Source organism: Tenrec ecaudatus, chromosome X (assembly GCF_050624435.1).
Source record: "Tenrec ecaudatus isolate mTenEca1 chromosome X, mTenEca1.hap1, whole genome shotgun sequence".
In the NCBI taxonomy this organism is placed as follows: domain Eukaryota; kingdom Metazoa; phylum Chordata; class Mammalia; order Afrosoricida; family Tenrecidae; genus Tenrec; species Tenrec ecaudatus.
This window is the reverse complement of record NC_134548.1, coordinates 166,719,469-166,738,223: the sequence shown is the minus strand read 5'-3', so window position 1 is coordinate 166,738,223 and position 18,755 is coordinate 166,719,469. Positions and strand designations below refer to the sequence as shown.

General features: G+C 52.7%; 1 protein-coding gene across 4 annotated transcripts; it reads right to left on the bottom strand.

Annotated features, from left to right (window-relative positions):
• Positions 1–2,908: 2,908 nt before the first annotated feature.
• On the bottom strand, positions 2,909–17,371 carry ZNF275 (zinc finger protein 275). 4 transcript variants are annotated; one of them, XM_075538556.1, is made up of 6 exons: positions 17,270–17,371; positions 15,153–15,230; positions 8,845–14,578; positions 8,354–8,462; positions 8,036–8,140; positions 2,909–7,861 (listed from the first exon to the last, which is right to left on the bottom strand). In XM_075538556.1, the coding sequence occupies exons 3-6, from the start codon at positions 8,857–8,859 to the stop codon at positions 6,735–6,737; spliced, it is 1,356 nt and encodes a 451-aa protein (XP_075394671.1). In that variant the 5' UTR covers positions 8,860–14,578; positions 15,153–15,230; positions 17,270–17,371; the 3' UTR covers positions 2,909–6,734. The 4 variants fall into 4 exon arrangements, with proteins under 4 accessions (XP_075394671.1, XP_075394667.1, XP_075394668.1 ...); XM_075538552.1 differs by having other exon boundaries at positions 8,845–8,936; XM_075538553.1 differs by having other exon boundaries at positions 8,036–8,137; positions 8,845–8,936.
• Between the last annotated feature and the right edge of the window lie 1,384 nt (positions 17,372–18,755).

Here is an 18,755-nt window from a genome sequence, read left to right as displayed (position 1 = left end):
AGTATGGTTTTCCTCAAGAATGCAGTGACAAACCACTATTACTGGAGTTGCTACTGTAATGCACTTTATTCCTGGTTAAAGCCAAAAGTCAAATGTCCATTAGAGAGAAATGATCTTCCATGTTCTCTAAACCACCGAGTCGTGGCTGGGCACAGTTAAGGGCAAGCAGTATCACCTCCACGGTCCCTGAGGAGTTAATGGTCAACTCACCTGAATTGGTTCCTAAGTATCTCCCAGGCTTGCCAGCTGCAGAATAAACAAAGCAGGGCTCCCTGGTGGACAAAACTGTCTAGTTGGCAGGAGCATCTATGCCTGAGGTTGTCGGGCGTCCCTGATGAGCAAACTAGAAGGGACTCTTGAAAATGGAGGGGGCCAAAACATGTGGTGAAATGGGACCTGAATCACATCCATATTATTTGCTTCAAGATCTTCATATTAAATTATAGTAATGCTTTATTCTTGTAATTGAAACTCAGAAATCGAGGATGGAAGTTGAAAAGCCTGTTTCGAGGCTCCTGCACAGAACCCATTCAGGGGCTGCTTGTCACCAGTGGCAGCCATGTGCAGGCCACTCTGCCCCGAACAAACTGCCAGGGTCTTTAGGTGAAAAGCAGCCAGCCAATGGTGGGGGTTGGTGGGCAGCCTCTGGGTGGGTGGCTGGAAGGTGGCAGACTTGAGGGCCCCTGCAAGGGGCTTGGGGAAACTGCTACCCAGGTCTGACCTGTGGAACAGCCATAAGCTAAGTGCTGAGGAGGTGGCAGTAGGGTGTTCTGGAGATTGCAGGTGGGTGGTCGTCCCTGCAGAGTTAGAGTAGGGCCTGGAGCTCCCAAGAAGCCATACAGGCCCCTTCTCAATGGGCTGGGTGCCAATAGGGTGCAGCAGACGGAGAGGGTGCCAGGCAAGTGGGGGAGGAGCCACCCTGGCCCCCACATGGATGTGCTACATGTATCTGGCGATCAGCTGGAGAACTCTCCACCAGGCAGAGCAGCACCATGGGTACTGCCAGGGGATCAGCCCTGGGGCCCCCCAGGCACTGCGGTCCACCCAGCCCCAACAGGTCTTCCAGCACCCAGGGGTCAGCTGCTCCATTATCGCCAGTGCCTCGCTCTGGCAGAAAGGAGGGATAGGCCGGATTGAGGGAGCACCTGCCCCTTCCCAGCTGAGGGAACACAGAAAGGTCCTTTCCTGGAGCAAGGGTAAGGTGGGGGCTTACCTGGGGCTTGGGGTGTGTGGAGGGTCTCAGAGAAGGGATACACAGGAAAGTAAATGCCCTGCGTTTGCAGGCTGGGCAATGGTACGGTTTTAACTGGGGACAGACCCCAGGATTGATAAGGTTTAAGTGGGGAGGGGGACATTCCTTAAGCTTTGAACACTTCAGAGTCCTTTCTGTACAGACTTCCTTGCATGACAGTGTGTGGAGGTTGGTTGGGGCGCTGGTCTAGGCCTGTTTGGGTTTTGTAACACTTTAGTACAGCTTGGGGAATGCACACATGGTTCCCAATTGTGGTCCTTGAGGGCAAGGACCATGGCAATTGTTCTCATTGCCTGAGCCTGTACAAAGAAGGTGCTTTGTAAATAGAAACTTGTTAAAGGCCAGGGTGCACAGCTTGGTGGCTGTCTAGTCATGATTCCTACTATATACATTTGTACACACTGCATGATATGCATGAATCCAAAGTCCCTCCTTGTGTTCCTGCATTGGTCTTCCCCCAGTTGGGTGAAGGGGTAAATCAGGAACAGGACATCAAGCAGTTCACAGTCCTGGTTTAAGAACTAACTCGAGTTCATGGAAATGGTCAAGTTCAAGATGAACATAAGGGCAGGCAGCCCGCACCCAGTATGCAGTCAGTCTTCTTGGGCCAGTCCCGCACTCACTGGCCTGGGTCAATCTGATGAGTGCCCAAGCAAGCTTTCATTTTATTTCCCCACCAGCCCCTCGCCGTGGGCTGGCTGAATGGGTTCAGGGGGAGTGGGGTTGGAGCTGGGGACTGAAGGCTTCCCACCAAGGAAGGTCCTGCTCTCCCTTTCCACATCCGTGGGGCCCACATTCCTTGGAGGTTTCCTTGTCTTGGCATCACTCCTCCCCCATCTGTTTCTCTCCCTTGATACTTTTTAACTTGGTATCTCAAGAAAACAACCCACCCCACACTGTGGCCACATTAGTGTAACAAAGCCAGCCATTTCCTAAATGGCAGAACCACAGACATGGAGGCTGGATTTGACAACAGTGTTGGGACTTAACCATACATACTCGCGTATAAGCCAAGTTTTCCAGCACATTGTTAATGCCGTTTTTGTGGTAAGATATTCGGGTTGGCTTATACGGTAATTGAACCACAACAGGGGGTGTCAGGTATAGGGCCCAGGAAGGCAGGGGTATGAAGGTGGAAGGGGATATCCTCAGGATACTGGAGAAAGGCCCCATGTAGCCTGAGCCCTGTACCCCCTGACAGCTAGCTCACTGAACACTTTAAAGGGAGGTGAGACTTTATAGGCAGAGGTGGGATTCCTAACATCTGGAACTAGGGTAGCAAACAGTTTGTAAGAACAGCGCTGGGAAGGGGCTGGAAGAGGCCAATGGGTGGGGAGATTGGCAGAGCACACAATTTGAGGTTGGGAACCTGGGAGACTTGTGCTCCTTGGGGACCGTTATCTTCCTCCTGAGAGGTCCCTATGGAGCCTCACACCCCAGCCCTCTAAGGGCCCAAGCAGCGAACCCACTTGGCAGAACCCGGGGGCTCAGAGTGCCTCCTCTGCCTTTACAGAGGACTGGCTGCAAGAGGGCCCGCCACCGGCGACAGTGAGGGAACGACCCTGACTCCCAACTAGAAGCCACCTGTCCTGGTTCTGCAGGCACACTGAATGGCTGACAGGGTGACCCCATGAACAAAGTTGGAAAGAAACAAGCTCAGAACAGATATTTATTGAACTACTTGATGCAAGGCACTGCGCTAGACCTGGAAAAGGAGTAGTGGGGTTGCCCTGTCTCTAAGAGCTCACAATCTAAGGGGCGGGGAGGGGAGAAGCCAAGCCCACAAACAGCTCTAGTGCGAGGCTGGGTACAGTGAGTGCCATCCGACAAGGTAACAAGATCAGAGGGGAAGGGTGTGTGTTACCAGAGTAACAACAAAAAAATCCACAAAGTCAGAAGAGTGCCACATGTGGGCAGGAGGCTGTTGAGAAGGAAAAGACATTTCCAACACGGAGGGGAGGGGATTTCAAATATAGGATGGGGCCCCACAGAAACTGAGTGGCTAAACTCACTAAGAGAGCCAGCAAAACTCCCCTCCCGCCCGCCCAATCCCCTTTAAACACGTGGTCCGTCAGGGCACTTCGGCTAGGAACAGTCAAGCAACTCTGCCTTGAGAAGCCGACTCGCTGCTGCTGGCCACTACGGTGGTTTGGAAGGACACAGCGCCCCAAAGAATACAAAGATCTTATTGGCCAGGCTGCCCCGTGTGGGCAGTGGCTCTCCGTTAAAAGGCCAGCCCCTCACTCCCAGAGGCAGGTCAATCTGAGGGTTGGGGTGCGGTTGAATGACCATGGCTTAGGGGGTAGGGCAGGGCAGGAATAGGGCGTCCAGTGGTACACATGGCCACAGGGCCGCGGGCAGGGCAGATGCCCAGCCTTCTGAGCACAAATCAAGCAAACAGGAGAAAGGCGCCCATTGAGGTCGGGTGGGGGTTATTCCAGAAATGCCAGGACAAGTAGAACACACTAACCAACAGAGTTAATCTGTAGTAAGCAGCAAAAATGGTAAACAAGTACTTCCTTTTGAAAATTTCAACAAGTATTCGAAACTCTAATAAAAACAACGGAGGGTTTCTTCCTTAATCTGGTTAAGAAAAAGATCAACTTGGAACAGGAGCCAGCGCTGCTGCCCCTGAACTGCTCGTCGTTGTCCTTGTCAGAGGAGGACACGTGGTCAGGAGGAGAAAAGAAATGAGGTAGATACACAAATGCATAGGCAAGCACACACACAAGTACGCTGTGTCACAGTCTGCACCCGGCCTCGCTGGACACCTCAAGACCTCAAGGAACCCACCCCTCGAGGGCCAGGGTCAAAAAGAACGCCGCAAAGCTACATGACAAAGTGACAGCACAGAGACTGCGTTTGGACAGAGCAGACTTCCCCGGCGAGCACCACGAGAAGCCATTCCATCAACAGTGATGGAGAAGGAGCGTGCGCGCGCGCGCGGTCTGTAGTGTTAACTTGGAGAGAGGGCTGGCGACGATTCTAGCCCAGATGGGAGAAAGTAAAGGAAGGCAGGTAAGAGGAGCGAACTCGCGCCACACCGGCCAACAAATAGGAAGGCAAGGCAGGCAGGCACCCTCCTCTGCCCTCCAATGCCACATTCGTACAAAACACACAACAGCTCGAAAGAGAAACCAGACTGGAAAATGAGTGACTTTAGACAGATTCAAAGTGAAGGCAAGAACTAGGGGCCCAGAGAGAAAGGAAACGCTCTATCATGAGCCAGGGGCCAAGGTCGCAGTGGGTGATGGCAGACCTTGCTTCCCAGGATGGGGGCCCGTGAAGCCCACCTAAGAGGGGCCAAATGGTAAGTTCCACCTCAGCCTTTGTGGCCTGTGGAAAGGCCTGGTTTCTCACCAGGCCCTTTGTGGGCTGTGTGGCAGTTCACCCAGCCCTTGCAGTTGTCACCCCTAGATAAGGTCACTGGCAGCGACAACTTCTGACTCCTGGGCCACAAAGGCCACAAGAAGGGTGTGACTTTGCTCCAAACCCATGCTTTCCTGCCCTTCGGGGCACAGCTGCTGGAGGTGGCCAGCCTCGCTGTGACACACAGGCCACTGGGGAGGCACGGCCCCTCACCGGGAAATATGCCCGGACATGTAGGTCAACTTCCTCCTAGTTGCCTGAAGCAAGCAAAACCCAGCAGATCGACCTCTCGATTTGGAGTCTCTTGTGAGAAGGGGATGGTCTGCGTGGCAGTGTCAGGCTGATGGGTCTTCCCATGTCCACAGAGATCTCTTGGGTGGGTCCTGGCTGGACCAGTCACCACATCGACGCCAGGCACTGGCAATGCTCCCAGTAGCTGGCAAGATGGCTGGCTGCTGCCAAACCATCCCATTGACCTCAGTGAGGTCAGGCCCTGAAGCTGGCAGCCACGGCAAGAGTGATGAACAGGCATAGGATTTTCTGGCCAATCCGTGGTAGAAATCTCTCTAGTGTCTGAGTGGTCAGGCTGGACAGTCTTGTGATGCCCACCATGTACACGGAGTTGACATGTTGATGAGGAACAAGCCCATTCACCACGCAGCCCAATGGGGCTGCTTCCCCTTCAAGGGGGGCAGGGCTTTCCATTTTTGAGTTTGTAATGGAAATTCCAGCAGAAAACATCATCATATCCGAGGATTGCAGCAATGAAATGATTCAAGGAATGGCTTAATCAACAAAGATAAAATGCCAGGATACAATGACATTAAAGGATCACAACGGAAACATCATCAAATTGTTACAAAGAGCAAAACAATAAAAATGGAGAAAAAGAACCACCACCATCGATTAGAGAGAACTGCACTATCAAGTCACTAATATATCCCAAGGGAACTTGGTCAGAGGAGATGAACAGACAACTTGCATGCAAGACAACGGCAATGGGATTTAGTCCTTCTGGAGAGGCTGCGGTTTGGGAACTAGCGGCAGCGGCTGACTGAATGCACGCTATCTCCCAGCCAGGTGCTTGTGGGGCCACGCCACATGACAGAGGAGCAAATGGAGGGCGAAGAGCCCCACAGTGGCCTGACGGGGTGAGACACACCGGCTCCCCAACTCTTCTCTGGAAGGAGCTGCCACAGCCGAGTCCATTTGGAATCACAAAGTGCTGCATGAGCCCCAAACCACCTCATCAAAGCAAGTTGGGCATCTGCAGAGGGTTGTGCCAGATTGACCTGGCTTCGGACAACACACACAAGCCGGAGTACCTCCTAAAGTCATGTAACCAAAGCAGGACGACCAGAGCTTACACTGTCAAATTACTGAAGAAAATCAATCCATACAAGCAAGCAATGGTGTGAGTGGGAAGTGTGCCAGTGGAGGGGGTGGGGGTGCAGCCACTGGGGTCAGTCCCATGGAGGCCGACCCAATGTGCTCTGGATCAAGTGGGGAAGATGGCAGTGGGGCAAAGAAATGCACAGGTGGCGTTCGAGGCAGATGATCTCATGAAAGGGCACATGGGTGAAAAGGGAGTATTCCTAAACAAATATATTATCTTCTAGGTCGTGTGATTTACACAGCGTGTAGCCACCTAAAGTAATAAATTAAGTAGTATACGACATTTGACTTTTGTATTTACACCCCTTAGCAGGTAATAAATTCAAGTAGACCCAAGAACAGGTGGGGCAATCTTCTCTTTGGGAAATGGGATCCTGTCAGACTGGGGTCTCCATAGGCCGAGACCTGGTTGCTGTTGCTCTTGGATCCCTACTTGTCTCCACTTGTGGCCCCATGTAGGCAGTAGATGACCTGTGACCAACCACCCCACACGGAAAGAAACCCATTCTCTCTAGCATGGGTGGAGGTGCACACTGCTCAATCCCTGGAACAAGTCACAAGAACATCTAATGGTCACCACTGCTCTTGGATGGGTGGCACGGCATAGATGGACACGTAGAAATTGCTGGTGGCAGTAGAAACTGGTTTCAACCGTTGACAAGAACACCTAGAAGCACTACAAAACTGTTCATCTCCTCCTTGGTGGCCAGGTGGCCCTCTACTCGCGGTGCACAGGCTGGTGCTTCTGCAGGGCCGAGCGCCGCTTGAAGACCCGGCCGCACTTGGGGCACTCGCAGCGCCGTGCACCGCTGTGGGTGCGCCGGTGGCGGCTCAGGCCCGAGCTGCGGCGGAAAGCCTTGCCGCAGCGCTCACATTCGTAGGGCTTCAGGCCGCTGTGGATGCGCCGGTGCTTGATGAGGTCGGAGGGCCCACGGAAGGCCTTGGCACAGTCGCCGCAGACATAGGGCCGCTCGCCGGTGTGGATGCGCTGGTGCTCCAGGAGGCTGGAGCTCTGGCGGAAGGTCTTGCCACACTGGCTGCAGGCATAGGGCTTTTCACCGGTGTGGATGCGCCGGTGCTTGGTGAGCTCCGAGCTGCGGCGGAAGAGCTTGCCACAGTGCGGGCAGCCATAGGGCTTGGCACCGCTGTGGACGCGCTGGTGCTCGGCCAGCCCGCTGACGCCGCTGAAGGACTTGCCGCAGTCCTCACAGTCGAAGGGCTGGTGACCAGGGGGCACTCGCTGGTCTTCCTGCAAGGCCCGGCTGCAGGCTCGGCAGGTCAGTGGCTTCTGTTGCTGGGCCCCGGGGGCACTGGCCTTGAGAGGTCGCCCACACTTCTGGCATTCCAGAGGCTTCTCTCGGGTGTGCACGCGCAGGTGTTGGCTGAGGCCCGCGTTCTTTTTGAAGCGCTTGCCACACTCCTCGCACTGGAAGGGCTTGGCCTCCTTCTCTGCCTGCTCGCACTTCTCCTGGGCCACCTCCTCCGGGGGGCGGCTCGGACCTGGCCTGGGGGGCTCAGGGGTCACATGGCTCTTGCGGTGGGCCTTGAACTCTGACATGCCCCGGAACACCTGACGGCAGTCGCGGCATTCCCAGCCTGTTTCCTCACTGTGGATCCTCTGGTGCTGGACCAGAAGGACCTTCAGCCGGAAGGTGGCCCCACATTCTTTACAGGTGAAGAGGTGCTCAATACGCAGCTCTGGGGAGCTCCCTCCCCTCCCCTCAGCATCCCCGTTGGGTCTGACCTCGGGGCTGGGGTTATTGGCCCCAGGGGAGCTGGTGGACGTTGTTTTGGGGAGCTGGGCATCCTCACCCATCGTCACGTGTTGAGTGGTGGAGACGGTTTCTGAAATGACAAAGGAAAGACGTGCTGTCTACAATGAGAGAGTGGGGTGCCCATGAGACCACCCGAGCCTGGCAGCCACTGGGGCATGGTGACTAACCCCCAGCTAACTGGGGGCGCTTCTGAGACAGCTCCCAGGACTGGGGAAGTCCCCAGCTGCCCCCCGCCCCTACTCACCGGAATGCTTAGCTTGCCCTGTGATGAGGGATGAGTCGGAGACCAACAGGACTTGTCCTTGCACCTGGGGGGGTACCAAGGCTGGGTTCAAATCAGGAACCCCTGCTTGTGGAGAAAGAGATGGGCTGTAGAGCTTGCAGTGGTGACATCATGCTCCACCACCGGGTTCCCTCGGCTGCACTTCATTTCAGCTACAGCAGTGAGCTACCCTTTCCTTCTCAAAGAAGACCAGCATCTTTCCTTGACATCAGGAGTCGGGGGTTAGCCTGACACCCTACCCCCGGGGTGGCCTCCCAACTCATTCCCAGCCACCCTTACCCACGGAGGTCACGTTTCCAAAGTAGTCCAGTGTTCTCTGCTCAGGGTCCAGGCTCAACCACTCCCTTTTGGTCATGTATTGCTCCACACCATCAAATGTCACTGGATCCTGAAAGAATTCCCAGGGACAATCAGCCCCTCCCCCTCTTCTAGAAAGAGGCAGGGGCAGTGCCAGGGGCACCAGAACCACAGGCAAGGGCCTGGCACCAGCACGCGGTTAACAGCAACCTCCAGAAGTCCTAGAAAGCAAACCTGACCAAGCGCTAGGAGACCTGGGCAGCAGCCCTGGCCTCCCACTGCCTTTCCAGGGGCCCTTAGCTCCAAGATCGCTTTCCTAGCCTGAGATGCCATTCCCCCACCTGGCAGACAGGACACGCCCAGCAGGCATCCACTCCTTAGCAAACTCCAGAGAGAAGCAGAGGGAGGGAGGGCAGGCAGCAGTGGGGGGGCAGGCCTGCTGAAAGTCATGCTGGGATCAGAGGGAAGCTCACCTGGGCCGCCAACATCTCAAGAGGGACTGCCAGGACCTGGTCTCCCGGGGCTCCGTCCTGGGGAAGGGCAAGACCTTGGGGAGCAGGTGGCGCTAAGGAGAGTGAAAAGAGCCATGAGTGACAGCAGCCCTGTTTCTGGGTTCCCCGGGATGAGATGGGGATTCCTTTTCACATCTTGTTGCATCTTCTCTCAGTGACCAGGATGAGTGTTCCTGAAGGCAGGCGAGGCAGCAAGTGTGGGGGGGACTGACTCGAGACAGTCCTCTTTCAAGCCGCAAGCAATTCAAGACCAACACAGAAGAAACAACCAGGAAAAGAGCGTGTCTTCACAACTGAGGCCACAGGAGGGGAGAGTGGCACACAGAACCAGGCCACACGCCACTAAAGCACTCCACCAGGGACGGATCTTCAGAGAACATGGAGTTGACACAATGAGAAGCCAACCCAAGAGCTTACAAGTGGGAAGACGGGCTTCAGAGAAGACCTTCACAACTAAGTTACCAAATAAAACCTCGGAACACCGTGTACACATTCCTTCCAAATCTCAGAACAGATGAAATATCACAAGATCATAACCGAGACACGTATGAAACATCGCCCTCCCGCCACTGTGCACTCAAAGGAACAGGAACACAGTGGCCCCTGCCCTTAGGGCAGGTCACTTTAATTCGATTTCTAATTAACGGACAAAATAGCATTTGCACACTAGTTCAAGGACTACAAAACCCAGAGAACTGAAAGACCTTGCTGTGGGATTCAAGATGCTCTGTCCAAACGGATGGCCAGAGCAGAACGATGACGTAGAGCATTCTATAGACAGCTCTGAGGTCTCACGCCTCAGCTGTAGGGTTTATGGATCTATGGAGCCAATGGCGCACAAGCTATGTAGTAGAAAAGCTTAACCATGGCCTCCAAGGTTCATACAGATCCACAGACCATTGCTCTCCAGTCTAATACGCTCCAAAGGAGGCACGAAAATCCAGGCATTTTCAGCAGCATGACACGCACCAAGCCCAATGCCCCACCAAAGAATACTGATATGCCAGTTAGCAGGAAAATGGGACCCCTGGTCAAGGAGAACAACCAGCCAACAGACACACAGATCCCCAAGGGCCCGCTGCTAGAACTGAAGACAAAGGTTAATGGGCCAGATTGCTGAGCTATAAGTACTTGAAGAAAAACAACAGCATTGAGAGAAATGAAAAATAATAAAAACCAAGCAGAACGTCTAGAGGTAAAAACATTTAATATCAGAAAGGAAGAGGGCACTGGTTGATGAGAGATTAGACATCACAGGAGAATCTGCATACAGTAATCAAAACTCTCCCAAAATGAAGCAGATAGTTAACATTTTCAATAATACAAACAGCATCATTGAGACCTTGTTTATGATCATTGTACATGGTCGGTCACACAAAGGCGGCTCTGAAAAAATTTGTGGGGGAAATCCCTTTATCTTTTGAACTCCATGTTTCTGGGGGACTTTTTAAAGTCCTCTTGTACATACAGTTGGACTTGGGGAAAGTAAGGAACGGTTGAAGGGGACAGAAAAATGGAGCTGAAGATACAGTGGTTGAAAATGTTTCCCAGAATTAGTTGGACACTATAAATGTACAATCAAAACCCCCCAAACAATCCCTAGCAAGATACACACACACACACACACACACACACACACACACACACACACACACACACACACACACACACCCCACCCCACCACTGTCATGGAGTTAAGCCAGACTGGAACTGCTGCTTAGACTGTAAATCTTCCCAGGAATAGCCAAGCGGCTGGTGGGTCTGAAGTGTCAATCTGGCTAAGTTACCAGCCCAACCCCTACACCACAGTGTCACCCAAGGAGCATTTTCAAAGGCATCCTAAGTCGCTGGTTGAAAACTGGTGATAAAAGAAAACTTTACAGAATAGAGAATAGTAAAGGTAATAACTGCTAACACATTTGGTTTTTTTTCTTCTCCAAAAATGTGCAAGTCAGAAAACAGCATCACATTTCAAATTGCTAAAAGGGAAAACTCATACAAAAAAAAAAATCAACCTACAAATCTATACTCTAATAAGCCACTGCCCTTTGGTTGATTCTGACTCGCAGCGACCCTTATAGGGTTTCTGAGGCTGTCAATCTTTCCGAGAACAGACAGCTTCATGTTTCTTCATAGGAGCGGCTAGTGAGTGTGAACCGCCAACCTTGTGGTTAGCAGTCCAACATTTACCTGACAGTGTCATCAGGACTCCTTGTGAAGGTAAAATACACACCGCAACACACAAATGCTGAGACTACTTCTGCTACAAAACTGTGCCCCATGAAATACCAAGGGGGGTACTTCAGGGGAAATGGTGCCAGATCAAAACCCCTGGGATCCATGGTTGAAATGGGAAAATTGACTTTGGCTTCCATTTTTAAATCTTCCCAAAGCCCGAGATTCTGGTGGTGGAGGCCAGTTATCTGATGCACGCAATTAACTGAACACTCACCCACTGCCATCGAGGTCATGCTGACCCCGAGCAACCTGATCGGAGTTTGTGGTTAGCAGCGCAAAACTAACCCACACTGCCCCCAGGACTCCTTAATGACTCAGGGAAAACTTCAGTCCCATGGAGTGGGTTCTGACTCAAGGCGGCTCTGGGGGCTCGAGTCGAATGGCTCTCTAGGGTTTCTGAAGTGGTCAATCTGTACAGCAGCAGCCAGCATATCATTTCCCTTAGAGCAGCTGGTGGGTGTTACCCAGCAACCCACTACATCACCAGTACTCCTAAGAACCCCATAAACTCTCACTGTCAAGTCAATTCTGACTTGTAGTGACCCTAGACGACAGGAAAGAATTGACCCTGTGGGTTTCTGAGACCAACTTTTAAGGGCGTTTTGAACTTCTAACCTTGCTGCTAGTAGTCCAACTTGTAACCCACTACACTACCAGTGCTACTAAATTATGCCCCCAAACAAACTCACTGCCATTGAGTTGATGCCAGCTCATAGCAACCCTATAGGAGGGCAGGGTAGAACTGCCCCTGTGGGCTCCTGAGACTGCCAACTCTCTATGGGTGGCTGGTGATTTCAAATGGCTAACCTTGCAGGCACCAGGCTAATGTGTGACCGCTACACCTAATAGGGGAGAGAAAATGCCATACTGAAAAAGTAATTCACCTAAAAGGACAACATCTAAAGGAAAAAACCAAACAGACGGGACCAATAGAAAACACACAGCAAGATGATATATATGTGTAAAATTAAATGAATGCAAACAGATTAAACATTCCAAATTAAAGGCAAAGATTGCCAACCCTCATTTAAAAAAAACTGAACGACAGATTCAACTCAAGAAATGTTAAAGAAGCCACCTCAAAGTCACAAAAAAAACAGGGGCGCAGGCAGTGAAATATATTACTAGACAAGGAGCAGCAGGATAAAAACGAGGCTTCTGGCTCCTGTGAAGATTCCCACCCACCCCTCAAAACCAGACTCAATAAACTCACTGCTGCCTAGTCCACACTGACTCATGGTGACCCCTCCCTGTGGGTGCTGAGACAGGAGTAGGAAGCCCTGCCTGTATCAAAGCCCAACGTGGAACCACTCCGCCACCAGGGTTCCTTGTAAAGAATGACCGTCTCAGGATACCAAGGAGCAGTTCTACTCTGTCCTATTACGTTGCGATGAATGGGAACCAACTAGCTGTTAAGGATTAGTTTTTTCTTTTTTGGGTGTGTGTGTGTGGTTATCTTAGGAGTTAAGGATGGTGGGGAAGTCTGGCAGCTTAAAAATATTTTTTTCTAAGAGTTCCCAACATCCCAATGGAACCTCGTGAGTGTCAAGGTCATTCAGCCATCAGGATGCATTTCTGCAGCAATCAGAAAACAACAAGATTTTAAAAGATCTTAGCAGACACTGAACAAGAAAGCTAGTCAGTAGCAAAAAGGGCTGGCCTATGGCCAAGTTGAAAATGGGGGTGAGCCCTTGAAACTGGGCATTAGAGTACTGCATTGGAGGCCAGTGCTCCCTCTCCTACTTGACCTGCTAGCACTGACCAGGTCCCTCTCCTACTTGACCTGAAGCACTGGGTCATCGCTGGCATGCACCCCAACTCCCTACATCCCTAATGCATGGTGCTAGCAGGGACTCCCTTCAGCCAGTTGGGGTCTCCCCAGAAGACACCTGTTGTCCAGTGTGGCTCTGCTTAACAATAAAAAATAAATGTAAAAAAACGTGTTTGTGGCTGACACACAATTGATTTTTTAAGGTTCGATTCTAGCCACCAATAGTTTGGAATGCCAAGTGGAGGGGGCAGGGGAAGGAAATCCCTGAGGGATCTCCTCTCACTGTCCTCAGGCTAGAGACCGGAGGTCTTCACTCACCTCATATTCCGCCCCGGGGCACCGTGGGTGCCACACTGGCCGTCAGTCCCAGACATGCCAAGGCAATGCCCCCCCGAACCTCTGAACTGCTGGGCAGTGGCCCTACACCTTTACTTCAAGTCCAATGCCAGTGCCTCCAAGTTGGGTCCCCTCTCCACTCCCTACCAACTACCCGAATTTCACTTCCTACCAATTGTGGTACAAATGCTAGCTTGACCCTACACTCTGGGAGACAGGGCAGTCCTCCCAGGGCAAGGGCTTTGCTTTCTTGTTTCTTGTCACCCCAGCACAACCCCACAACCCCACCCCCATCCCGGCATCCGTAGCGGCTCCTGGCCTGTGCCGGGCACTCAGTAAGTTCTGGGTTGACCCATGTGGGGAGAGGGGAAAACTCAATGGAGTGTGCTCACATGCACAGAACTCCCAGTAGCTCCCCTTACATAACTGAATTACCAAGGATGGCACCCTGGTGGCACAGTGGTGAAGTGTTCACGTGCTAACCAACAGGCTGGGGACTGAAAGGCACCAGCGCAGGTACGGGAGGACGCTATGCCCAGTAGTCTTCTTCAGCCGGGGAAGCCGAGGGAGGGAGGGCAGTTCTCCCCTGGCCTCAAGGGTTGCTAGGAGCTGAAAGCGACTCGAGGGCAATGGGCTGTGGTTAATGCCACCTGCACCGCAGATGGAAACCAGGGATCCGAGAGGTGAGATAAAGCCATCAAGGTCCAGCGCCCAAATGGAGAGGCAGGACGCAATGCCTCAAGGCCAGGTGTGTCCAGGGAACAGGCTGGTAGTCAATGACACATGAGTGGTTGGCGGTTGATGAACAGGTCGCCACAGAGCCGCACATCATCCCCACCATTCACGAGTGAGCAAAACTAACTCAAGTGATTTTATTTAACTGGCAGGATTAACTGTTGAAATTCTAGAACACTGCCCACTCCACTCCTCGCCCTCTCTGCTGCACTGCACCCCTCCTGGGCCATGCAAATGGGACACCAAAGTCCAGGGTCTTTCTCGAGAGCTCCCAGTGCAGCCAGAAGAGATTCCTCACCAGTCCCTGCCACGAAGGAGCACTCCCATGCTGGGCCTCCCAAGCGGCACACTGTACAGCGTGGGGGCCGGGCCGGGGACAAATGTAAGTATCCAGTGCAGGGCCCAGCTGGCAGCACTGTCCGCAAACGTGCAGCACTCCCACCAGCTGCGGAAGGGCAGCAAGTTGTGGGAGGAGCCCTCTGCCGTACAACCGTGGGAGGGAAGCTCAGCTAAATAGTGCTCCAACAAAGACCCCCATGTCCAGGTTTCCTGGGGAGAACCGTCCTCCTTTGAACTAGGTTCTGCAGTTCGGGGTCCAGGTTGGCGTGAGTTCAGCTGCAACAGAGGGAAAAGAATCATACAAACCCCAACGGCACACACAAGGCTTTATCTGAATGGCTTCCCATTGGCGCCTGAGTGGCAAGTGAAATAGATGGGGATCGATTGATTTAAAACCCATGTTCCACATGGAATCGAAAACGTTGGCACTCAAGAAAACGAACTCTGAAACAGAAATGGAAAAGCTGATTTTGACTCATGCCATGGGAGTGGTGACTCATTTGGTGGCCTCTGAGCTGTGACCCCCGGAGCAATGTTGGGTGGGGAAGGGAGCTCCTGGCTCAGAAAGACCCATCTAGTCTGCAGCTTCCACCAGCCTGACTCCTGGTTGTGCCAAGGGGCAGGAGCAGCGCCCCCCCCCCACCCTCAGCACCAGAAGCCCTTGGTGCCTCCAAGCAGAGAAATCAGGAAGGCGCCCAGCCACATCTCCTCAGGCCCCACAGCTTGCGGCGGACAAATGCCAGAGGATCTCGGGAACCCATTGCACCAGAGACCCAGCTAGTGTCTTCAGCCTTAGAAGAGCACAAAGGGAAAAAGCGCAGCAGCCACAATCTCGTAAACCTGGACTTACCCAAAAGCGACACACAGGGATGACTCATGGTGCCCCAGAATCCCCAGCAAGTAGCCTCGCAGGTAGAAAGAACCTCACCTGTGGGGCAGAGATAATTCACCGAACAGAAGTCAAGTTGCAAACACCTTCTAGGAGCATGTTTTTGTGGTGGGAGCGTAAAATGGGTGCATGCTCAGGAAGGACAGGCTACAGTCGAGCTCCGAGACCCTCCCCACCCCCACTCCCAGAGCTGACACGCACAGAAGTGCTGCCCCCGGCCTCTGGAACATGTGGGCCATGGCATGGGTACGAAGGTGACATCTTGGGCCCACCGTGCAGTGCTAACATGCTGTTACTAGAAGTGGTAGAATCCTAAAGGGCTCAGAGAGGGTGTTACAGTGGGACCGCCTCTTTCTTGAGAGATATTTGTGCCTTTTTCTGTGTGCGTGGGTGGGAAGACATCTGTTTCTATCTTTTCCGCTTTTTCTCTCCCCTTGGGCTGGGCACCTGTCTCTCTGTGCCTCCATCTTCTTTCCTTTCTATAAAAAGCCAGAAGGTACACCAGAAGGGGATTCTGTAGTGTTTGTAGTGCTTAATTGAGGAAAGGTTTACACTCTCTTTCCCAGAGAAACACGTGGCATCGGACTAAAAAAACCGAACTACAGAAGAAGCGCTTCACTGAAGTTGCAAGGAAAGTCCTGCATAAAAAGTTCCAAATGGGGCCAGGCATGCGACACAAGGCCTAAGCCACCCAGAAACCGTGGCAGGGCTGAACCAGTGGCCCATAGGCCAGGTCACCAGTTCTGTGAGGAGGTCAAAAAACCCGCATTTCCCAACGTGTACGCCAGTGGGTTCTGATATGGATGGGGACGCATTGCCTCCAGGGCCTGCGTAGACTGCAGGCATCTTTTCCCTGGTTTTCATTAGGCCAAGCCAGCTCATCAGTCTCCTGAGGTGGGGGCACCCCTGAGTCCTCGCAGCACCCTGAGCTCCTGCTGATGCCAGGCTTTTGTTGCTCACTATCTCAACTGTAACCCAAGCCTCCAATGGAAAGCCATTCCCATGCATGCCAAGCTTTCCAAGGGCCCCTCCCTCAGTAGGAAGCAAAAAACCCATTCCCACTAGAGGATGCCAACTCATAGCGACACGATAGGGCAGGGTAGAACTGGCCCTGCGTTTAAAGGCTATCACAACTCTTTACAGGAACAGAGATGCAACTGGTGTATTAGAACTGCTGACCCTGCAGTGAGCAGCCCAACCGACAATACTCGTTGCCTCCTTAGGAAGAGGCAGCAGCAAAAACAAAACGAAAACAACAACAACAAAACACCCTGCCACTAAATATAGATACAGTAACATTTTTGGGTACTCTTTTGCCAGGCCCTGTGCAAGCTGCTTCTACTTACCGGCCCAATGGGGGGTGGGGTGGGAGGAGATACTATTACTACCAGGGTGGGGTGAGGGTAGAAGTGGGTGGGGTTCCAGCAAACCCATTTTTTAATTTAAATGTTGTGGGGTAAAGGAAAATTCTAGAAACCGAGGTTGACAAGGAAATGTTTCACCATCCAGCATGGAAGGGGCATGGCGGGCTAGAGGGCATCAGTTGGAAGAAGACTGGGATGCTAAAAGGGGTTATCAACTTTGGGTGGCAGGTGAGTGTGCGGGGGTGATGGTTGAAAAAAATCATGTTGGTAATCACTCAACTCTACGCCGGGAGGAGGTGATCAAGGAGCTTGTTGAAGGGAAGAGACTGAAGTTGGAAAGGGTGTTCCCCACTAGCAAGACAGAAAAAGACTACAGCGGGACTGACCCCCTCAACTCCCTCTTTTACAAGGCCACCTCCCGCCAAGCCGCGGCTCATCCCCCTCCCCCAGACCCTTCCCGATCGCCCTTTCCCTCCCGGTCTGGCTCCTCCGCCCCCCTGCCAAAGAGCAGCATAGGCCCCGGTACGGCCCCAGCGCCCTCTGCGACCGCCGTCGCCCCACAGACAGGCCTTCGGGGCGCAGCAACTCCTTGACAGCCTCGAAACCCCCCAAGCCACCGCCTCTGCCAGCCGCACGACCCCAAGCCGCCCAACTTCGGTGGCCCGCGCGCCCAACGCGGTCCCCGGGCGCGCTCGTCGGCAGTCGCACACTCACCCGATGGTCCTGCGGACCCACAGCCCTCGGAGGAACGGAGGCGCGGCCCACCAGGCCCGGCGTGGCAGGAAGCGCCCGGAGCGCAGCGACCGCCTGCCCAGCAGCCCCGGCGCGTTTCCGGAGCCTCCGGCGCCGCCGTGGGTAAAGGGGGATCGAAGCCCCTCCCCAGCCCCGCCCGGCCTGCTAGCCCCAATTGGCCCGGAGAGCGGCGGGCGGGACCCGGGGCGGGGCGAGTAGGAGGGGCAGGCGGGGTCTCGGGGGAGCGGAGCGCGCGGCCGGAAGCGGGGAGGGAGGCGCGTGGTGCGCATTGACTGTACCAGAGAATGAATGAATGTGCCGGTGGCTCCCAAAGAAGGAGAGAACGAATGGCTGGAACGAACCCTTAGGGTGGGGTGGAGGAATGAGATTTGAGGGCAATGAAAGCTAGCCCCCCACTTGAGGACTCAAAAGATTTTCACTGAGTCACCGAAGCGGGGTGGCCTGCCCCCTGCCAGGCCTAGCCTTGTCGTCAGGGGACGCGCTCTCATGACCCACTGATGTGTATGCGCCCCACGCGCGTGTGAACATCCACCACAAACTAGCAAACACCATGAGTTCATTTCAAAATAGCAGGTCATACTTGGAAGCAAAACCACCAGGTTTGTTGCTTGGCGTCAGGTGTGCTGCCAGCAGATGCGAACCAGTTTTAGATTAATTTATCTACCGCTCAGCAAAAATCAAGGAGTCACTGCTGCCTCTGAAACCCATAATACTCAAGGTTAAGCGGAGACACGCATAAGAATAGAACTGGGAAGAGAGTCAACGGGGAGTGAAGAGGTGGGGGGTGGGGGCTCAGTCAAGCCGGACAAAGATTGTAATGACAAAAAGGACTCAAGCAGGTAGGTGTGGTTGAAGCTAATAAGTGCTGTCCCCCCACCCCTGCAGGCAAAAGGAACAGCAAATACAAATGCCCTGTGGCACAAATTTGGCATATTCTAGACCTAAAAAAATGCAGCTGGAATGCAGAAAGCAGATAGCACAGCTTAAGCTGGGTAGTGAAGCCATGAAAAGTCTCCAATTTGAATGACAAGAGCTTTTGAACTTTTTAATTAATGAGTATTTACTGCTTTATTAGTGACACTGGTTATAATCGATTTCTTAAACAGTCTTGTACTTATTTTGCCCATCAGATGTTAACAAGATTTTTACATATCCACCCCACGTTTTATGAATACGATGAAACATATGAAAATGGAAAGATGTACACCCATTAATCTGCTACAACCAGCATATGCTATACTCATAGATAAAAGGTCTTTCTTTATTGAGACACTAAGTTGCTAACATCAATATACTTCATATCTATGAACACTGAAGCATACTTATCACGAAGCAGAGATCAAACACCATACGTACTATATCTTACACACATAAAACGTGTTTGCTGCTCTTTTTACTCAAGGGAAATTTACATGCCATGGAATGCACAAATGTAATTGACTCTACA